Source organism: Vicia villosa, linkage group LG6 (assembly GCF_029867415.1).
Source record: "Vicia villosa cultivar HV-30 ecotype Madison, WI linkage group LG6, Vvil1.0, whole genome shotgun sequence".
Lineage (NCBI taxonomy): Eukaryota > Viridiplantae > Streptophyta > Magnoliopsida > Fabales > Fabaceae > Vicia > Vicia villosa.
Window position 1 is genome coordinate 116,960,675 of NC_081185.1, and position 8,601 is coordinate 116,969,275.

The 8,601-nt window shown below is 34.1% G+C and overlaps 1 protein-coding gene across 1 annotated transcript; it reads right to left on the bottom strand.

Annotated features, from left to right (window-relative positions):
- Nucleotides 1-3,377: 3,377 nt before the first annotated feature.
- On the bottom strand, nt 3,378-7,741 carry LOC131609695 (probable protein phosphatase 2C 33). Its single transcript, XM_058881477.1, has 5 exons — nt 6,717-7,741; nt 5,579-5,968; nt 5,212-5,329; nt 4,718-4,941; nt 3,378-4,155 (listed from the first exon to the last, which is right to left on the bottom strand). The coding sequence occupies exons 1-5, from the start codon at nt 6,966-6,968 to the stop codon at nt 3,664-3,666; spliced, it is 1,476 nt and encodes a 491-aa protein (XP_058737460.1). The 5' UTR covers nt 6,969-7,741; the 3' UTR covers nt 3,378-3,663.
- Nucleotides 7,742-8,601: the final 860 nt, after the last annotated feature.

Consider the following 8,601-nt stretch of genomic DNA (forward strand, 5'->3'; position numbering starts at 1 on the left):
ATCACCCTCTTGAAACTCAAGAGCTTTCCTCCGCTTATCATGATAACTCTTCTGCCTACTATGTGAAGTTCTCATCTTCTCTTGAATCATCTTTGAAATACGGGCACTTACACAACATATGTCAAGCCAAGTGTCCTAACAACACAATGTCAAGACATGTGTTATAACATCTCTCCTAATCTAGAAACTAAATGCAGAATGATAAATAACACACTAAATTGTTAACCCAGTTCAGTGCAACAATACCTAATCTGGGGGCTACCAAGCCAGGAAGGAAATTCACTATTAGTAGTACTAGTTTAAAGCCTAAACAGTCTCAGTTTACAACTTCTCTCCTAATCCCTATCTAATGCAACTTCTACCTAGAAATCAACATCTAGATATGAGAAATCGACATCCCACTTTCAATCACCATGGTGATAAAACAATCACACACCCCGTGACTAGAGGAACCAATATAGAAAGATCACACTTTCAAATAAACAATACTTAGTCAAGAACCTTAACTAAGAACAATACTTAATCTTGCTTAAAAGCTTTGATCAAGAACAATACTCAACTTTTTTTCTTAAAAGCTTCAAGAGTGAGAACACGCATCCACCTCAATGTATGAGAAGATACATAAGTGACACAAAGAACAAAACACACGAAGAACTTGAACTCCCCTCAAAACCTAAACCCTTATTGCACCCATGTTTTCCCATTTTGAATGTTTACAAAACTAGGTTTCCCAAGTTCTTATTTATAGACTATTGCAGTATGGGCTTGGACTCTGAAATAAATACAATCTTCCTCCTTTCTGAAACAGCTGCAAGATTTTCACACAAAATAGGAACAAATCAAATCAAATCAAATCTTAGCTTTCTAAAAGAAATCTCAAAGTTCTTTTTTAAAAAACCAATACAAATCTGCATTTGTCCTAAACATTCCTTGATTGCATGCGCTTGTAATCAGTATATGAATATTCCAGATTCTCATATTTTTCAATCAAATCTTTCAAGGATTAAAAACCAATATGAACTATTAGGATATTCTGGTGTAGGATGTCACAACATCTTGCAGAACATCTGTCAAAACACTCAACAATTGAACCTGTTATGACAGTAGGACAAGATGTTTCAACATCTTGCTCAACATCAGTTAAGAACCATGTTTTAACAAAATTACGCCAATCACAAAAACCATGGAACAAACAATCTCCCCCTTTGACAAGTTTTGGCTAAAACAACCAAAACACAGTTAAGTTCTAGAGATAAATCACATTTACATGAAAGCATATAAATTTACATCAAAATGCAAAGATATATCTAAGATGCACAACAGTTACACAAAGGTCTTCTTCTTCAAAGCTCTTTGGAGCTTGTACGAATAGACAGATCCATTACTCCCCTGTCATACAGAACCAATATGGAAGTTCATGAGCCTCAAGCGAGCTTTGAAGCTCCTCCTTGCTCAGTGACGAAAGGTCCTTCGATTCTTCGATTTCCACTACAATGTTGTCGAATCTTGACGTTAAGATTTTAGATGGACAAGTGGTGTGTCTCTCACAAAGGTGTGTTACTCAAAAAAATGTCCCACAAAAGTAAGAATGCTCCTCGCTCGACCCTTCCCCGATTGTTGCGCCAACAAATGGTATCATGAGCATTTGGTTCGAGAAAGGGACTGACTTACTTGTATGGAAAACTTAGCGGCGCCACAGGGTGGTGAGTAAGAAACATTCCGCGTCGACAGCGCCACAAAGGTGGTGAGTAAGAAACGTTACGTGCAGTACAAGTTTATGTGGAAGAAAGAGCTTCCACTTGAAGGGGAGCCTTGTAGACTCACACTTGAGGGAGAGTGTTGAGAATATATCAAGTGTGAGTAGTGTGGGTTAATCTCACATTGGATAGGAATGTGGTGACTGTAACATTTATAAGTGGGAGAACCCACTCACATATCACCTTAAGGTTTTAGGTGGACAAATGGTGCGTCTCCCACAAAGATGTGTTGCTTAAAAGAATCTCCCACAAAAATAAAAATGCTCAACGTTCGATCCTCCCTGATTGTTGCGCCAACATAAAGTACACTTATTTAAATCAACTTAACACATTAATTTTACTAAGTCATCCACCCAATATTTTTTTTTCTTCTTTGAAGAAAAGTACATTGTTTTGAAAAAGAAGAAAATGGAAAAAAAAATTACTATCTCAGACAAAAAAAATGAACACCTCAAAAAATTAGCAACATGATTTATAATTGAAGCACAACAAATGAAAAGGCAAAAAATTAGCAACATGATTTATAATTGAAGCACAACAAATGAAAAGGCAAGACATTGAAAAGAGAAGATGAACATAAATTATAAATCCTAAAAGATAAATAAAAATGTAGGAGGTTTTTATGGATTTGGATCCTCTCCAATTTTTATGGTTCAACCATCCCTCCATTTTTAATCTAATGGTTGATATATCCACATCATAAAGTAATGGTTCATAAGAGACAAATAAATAAAGTGAATGAATGGTTAAGATTTTGAGCATGATAGAAACATGAGAGAAAGAGAATGAGAGGATCCATATCCGACTTTTATATAAAAAGGAAATCATTATACAGATAGATGGGTTACATAAAAAGGAAATCATTATTTTTATATCTGATACTAATAGATTACTGGATATGGATCATATGTGGTGGCTGAACAGTCATGCTCAATCCATACCAGTTATTTTAGTCTAGCATATGCAATCAATGGTCCATTAATTAATATACAGACGAAGACCGGGACACCATGAGAAACATGAGAGAGGGGGTCGCATAAATAACAGTATGGAAACACACCCTATAAACTAATAAAGTAAATAAATTCAATAATGGTCTAAAGAAGTGGCCACATTTAATTTTATAGAGTGCATTGAATATGATTATTCCACTTTTGAGAACCTCTAAGAAGTTTAAAAAATAAATAAATAGCACTGTACTAGTTAGTAGTAGTTTCATTAAACGGTGCTCCACACAAACATAAATGTAAAACTATCTTTCAACCAAAATTGACCTATCAACCTTACATCACATTATTCATACATCTAGCTCCCACTTGATTTTTTTTGACATATATGCATAAACACACTGCTGTCACCGGCCACACCACACGAGTTTCCACTGGCACCAGCTATAAACCATATCTTCACATTAATTTCCACATGAAAAGAAAGATGTAAAACTTTGAAAATATATCTCATTTTTTCAACCTAACCTTTAACCACCACTACTAGGCCTGTCATTATCATAATTTCCTTATCATCAACAACAACATGCATAACACATTAATAATTATTAACAGTCACACACCAACTCGTGAACCACGCTAGATTTTCTCAACAACCAACAAAATTATCCAACAAAAAAAAAAATACATTTTATTAATATATCAAGAGTTTAGATTTTACAAAAATTTTGATGCACACAAGAGAGGAAGGACAAATTTCCAGACACTAAAACAGCCTGGACATATTTCTAAGACCAAAAACAAAAACCAACAAATTGGTGGAAATGGAATATTAAACAAAAAAACATATGTGAACAAAAGAAAATGCATGTACCTATAAATAATATTGAAGTAAAAAACAAAACAAAAAAGTAAAGGGCCCTCTTAATATTCATTGGTTGAATGAATCATTTCAATTTTCATTTGAGTTTTCTGGTCCCTGCTGCTGCAGCTGATTTGTCGTCTTTATCAGGAACAAATCTTGGAAGGTTTAATAATGTGTTGACACGCGATACACCTTCGAGAGCAGACCACTCTTTTTCTGTCTCAGCTTCTATCTCTATCTCTTCCTCTTCCTCATTGTTGTTATTATTATTGATTTCTCTGCATGTTCCTGATCTTACTAGAGCATTAGGTTCAGAAACATCTTCGTTGTCACCGTTGTCGCTGACTTGAATTCCTGAACTTCGAGGATGCTCTTTGGAATTGTTTGCATTAGAAGCAGTGGAGATTTTTTGCATGCCTGGGTCTAGAAAGAGACAAATCACAGCACAATCGTCAACTTTTGAAGTTGGATATTTGTATCTCCATGCTCTAACTGCTGACTCAACCAGTGATCTAGCTGCTGTTGCACGCCGTGGTGCAGCTGCTATTATGTCTACCACTTCCTTGTTTGATAGCACATCCCAAATCTGGACATATACAATCACACACATATACTTGAGATGGATAGAAGAAAAAAATAACTAAAACAAAAAAAGTAGTAACATATGATGATAACAAAGCATAGGACCCGTTTGGTTGACATTTTGTTCTCTATCATATTTTCAATTTTAATTACACAATGTCACTTTGTTTTAACTTTGTTTCATATTTTTAAAGTTTTAACAGAAAAAAATGAGAACATCTTTTTCTTCTTTCTGTTTTCATTATTTTGCGTGCGAATCTTTAAGAAAGGAAAGAAAGTGACATTTTTGTAATTACAACTGGAAACAAGAAATGATAACAAAAAACTTTTTTCTAAAGGAAATGGGGTCTTAATAAACTAGATGGTTGAATTCAAGTGGCTAATGAGTTTCAATATTCAACTCAGAACGAGTATATCGGAATACCCAAGATTTGAATCTTCACCAAAACATTCTTTGGCTAGACTTTATTTCTCTTGGTAATCAAATGGTTAACACCAAAAAAACAGGTTCTTAATAGAGGCAAGTGCAAGTATTACTATACTAGAATAGTAGTCAGGTATCATACCCCATCGGTTGCCATGACAACAAATTCATCCTTCTCAGTGAGTCTTCTGTGTGACACATCTGGAACAGATATTAGTCCAAAATCTTTCAGACAAAAATCTCCAAAAGCCCTTGCCATGGCAAGGCCAGGGGAATCATTGTTCGGCAGCCAGACTCGACAAACATCAGGTTCATCACGAAGAGCAAAAACACGTCCTCTACATTTGCGAATTCTCTCTGCTTCAGCTGTAAAAGATTAAGAAAAATGTGAGGCAAGACTTATAGACAACATATGCACGCAAAAATATCTATTGTCCCTTTTAAGCCTTCCCTAATATAATTCATGCCGATTTGTTATTCAAAAGAGTATATATAAAATATACGTATTCTATGTCAGCATCTACATGGACCATTCATAATTTCCAACAAGCGCATATATTTACACATAATAAAAAAACATGCGAAGATGTTTGACAGTCTGATGCCACTGTTGAACAAAGTAGGCAAGAACTGTACCTGGAAGATTAGGTTTTAAATCCACAGTTAACTGGACTGCAGCAAGAGAACCATCTTTCTCCCTTGTACCCAACACAGCTCTAGAGTCACCGATATTTCCAATAACAAGATCATGACCCTATAGAAAATACAAAATCTTCCATTGTCAGAAATAATTCTTAGCAAACAAATCAATTGCAGATCGCAGAAAATTACTGTTTGTTAATATTTTGTTATGCCACCAATACTTTGAATCAAATAGTGTATTGCAGGACAATAGTGATTTGTTTAAATAGTGCTACATTATAGATAGCACTGCAATGGACGCTATTTCACAACACTGAATGCGAGAGAATCACTAGTTTTCCATCGATTTACAAGTCAATACCTGCTTAACCAAAGTTACTGCTGTTGTCCCACTACAGAAGCAATCAATAGTTTGGTGCGTCTTCAATTCTCTATCCATAACTTTGAAAGCCTTTAAAAAGGATTCTTTAAGTGTTTGAAAGATTTCCGGGAATTTTTCCATTTCCTCAGCATCAACGGATACCCTGGATTCCTCATCAGCAGATATAAATGCTGTATCTTCTGAGTTTGCGCTTCCTGTAGCATTATTGCTAATCTCCTTGAGGACTTCCCCACCAGACACACTAAGTTCCCAATGAGTATTCAGTTTTAGAGGAAGAGAATCCCTCACTCTTTTTGCAACCATGTGACCATATGGACCATGGCCATCAAAAACTCCGCAGAAAATTGTATCTTCTCTAGAACAAAAGTTCTGCAATATATGATAAACAAATGGCAAGTATCAGCAATTGGAATCATCAAAACATAGCTAACAAAGTGCGACAATATATAGACATCCAAACATTAATTGATTTGCTTCAAATTCAATTTTGATCAAATCATAATCAAATTCTTTCAAAATCACAAAGGGGTGGAGAATCACAACTAAGATCTTTTAGGACTTGAACCATCCATCTCCTTTCACCGAGGATACAATATTAGATCCTTAATGCAAAGTTAGGTAAGCAAAATGAAAAGAGTGTCATACAGAGCCCACTATGAACTGAATTATGGATAAGGATTGGTGTCTACCACTATGGAGCTTTGACACAGACAAATACTAGACACAGCACTCACATCACACATATGCACCAGAAATAACTTAAGACAATGAGATTCAATTTAACCACATATGCGGGACATATGTCACATGTTGGTCAGCAGACATGCTTTGGTCGGAAGTACAAGTGCTACATAGGCTACCACTACCATGTACAAAACTATATATATTTGCAAAGAAAGCACAGGAACATGAAGAATACAAATATATGTGCAAGTAATGCAAGGTATGAAATCCAAGGTTTGGGAATGAATCTGATTTAATATTTGGATTGAATAAGATCTTGAGTTGTGAGAACAATGAGATCAAAAATGTTGCAAAAGCTAAACAACAAACAAAAATACAATAAAAAAAATGGGGGATATTGTTCGAATTATATAAAATGTGAAAAAGATCTAACCTCCCAAACAACCATGGCATCTTGGTTGGTACCCTTCTTGCCTTGTTGAGTGAACAAGGAAGCAAATTCCGATGATCCATTAAGGAAGACCCTATCAGGGATCTTATGAAGAGGCTCATTCCTCCAATACTCAACTGAAGAGCCTCTTGATCCATGCTTCTTTTTACTATTTCTTCTGCTTTTCCTAAAAGATGAGGAGGAGGGCGAAGAGGGGTGAGGGCTCCTGCTTTCCGCAGAGAAGCAGGACCCCATCTTTAGAGCCCTTAGAATGCTTATTACACAATCCAGACCACCTGAACAAAAGCTTGCTTCTCTTGATGAATCCGTCACAACCCACTTAACAAAAACACAATAAAATCAAACCTTTTCACAAACACCTCACCTACAATCTCAAAACTCAAACAACCTTTTCTTTTCTGAAGATTCTGTCACAGCTACAGTTGCAATTACAAAATTTCCAGATTGAGATTGGTAAATGGAAGTCATTCATTCATTCATTCACAATCATCAAATAAGATAAGGATAAGATACAAGAGATATATAGAAAACCCAAAAACAAAAGAACTATTTTTTTATAAGTTTTGTTTATTGTAGAGTAATAGATTATAGACACATGTACATAAAGTGTAGATCTATGTTAATCCACTGAATTTCCCCAAAAAGACACAATTTTTTTTTAACAAAAGAAACCCAAATGGTGGATAGAGATATGAGTATATTTTGGGACCCGGAAAGAAAGTTGTGGTGTTTGGATCACAGGTTGAGGATGGGAATGGAATTGAAGAGAGAAGCGAGAAATGGGGGTGAAAGAGAGGCTGAAATGGGTTCAGACACGAGAAGAGGGGAATGTGAAGAGAGAGAAACTGATTGGGAAAGAGTGAGAAGCGGAGAAGATGAAAATGGAGAAACAAGCGGAGAAAGTGAACCAGAGAGTTGTTCTTGTGATGAGTTTTGTAAAATCTCGGTTTTAGAGAGAGAAAGTAGAGAAAATTGATGTGTGAGAGAGAGTTTATAGACTGAAGAAACGGGAAAGTCTCTTTAGACTTTTGTTTAATATTAAATAAATCATTATTATTGTTTTTGGATAGGGTTTTATCTTGAAAAAAATGTAGTAATAAAAAAGAGTTCTAGATATTTTTTTTAAAAAAATATTTAAAAAAGTGTTAGTTAATTAATACATAATTAAGGAAGCTTCCTATTAAAAAATGTGGCATCTCTATCTCAAATTTAAATGGCTTAAAACATTAGATATTATCTTTTAATTATAGTATTGAAAAATAAATTACTAAAACTAAAACATTAAAGCTGAATAATTTGCAAAATTAGTTTATTTATTTTTTAAAGAATTATTCAAATTAATAATTAATATAAATAAGAGTTAAGAGATAGTGTACTAACAGTGTAAAATAATTTTATACTGTCATACAATAGAAAACTATCGACATGCTATGTCATTAAAAAATTATAAATAAAAAATAGTTTAACTGGATAAACGGTGGTGATTAGTTGACAGTAGGGGTGTTCGCGGTTTGGTTTGAATCGGTTTTAAGGCAAAATTCATCCGATCCAAAAATAAATTTACTTGCGGTTTGGTTCGGTTCTGGATGATATATTAAAAAAATCCAATCCGATCCGATCTAATTTAAAGTGGTTTAATTTAGATCGGTTTTTGGATATCTAAATTACAAATTATATTTTTATTAATATTATAAAAATACTAATAAATTATAGATTTGATATAATATATATCATATAGTATATTAAAAGTTAATATTATAAAATAAAAATGATCGATTATAGTTGAAATAAATGAAATAATAAAAATAAATAGATTAAACTAATAAAAAATTAATTATCATATAATAATAAATTTATGTGACATATC

Bases quoted from the DNA above. Each gene is read 5' to 3' on its own strand.
- LOC131609695 (XM_058881477.1), bottom strand. From the start codon at position 6,968: ATGGGGTCCTGCTTCTCTGCGGAAAGCAGGAGCCCTCACCCCTCTTCG. The intron at 5,330-5,578 runs GTATTGACTTGT...TATTTTCTATAG, and splicing joins CAGTAACTTTGGTTAAGCAG to GGTCATGATCTTGTTATTGG. The intron at 4,156-4,717 runs GTATGATACCTG...GTATATGTCCAG, and splicing joins TTGTCATGGCAACCGATGGG to ATTTGGGATGTGCTATCAAA.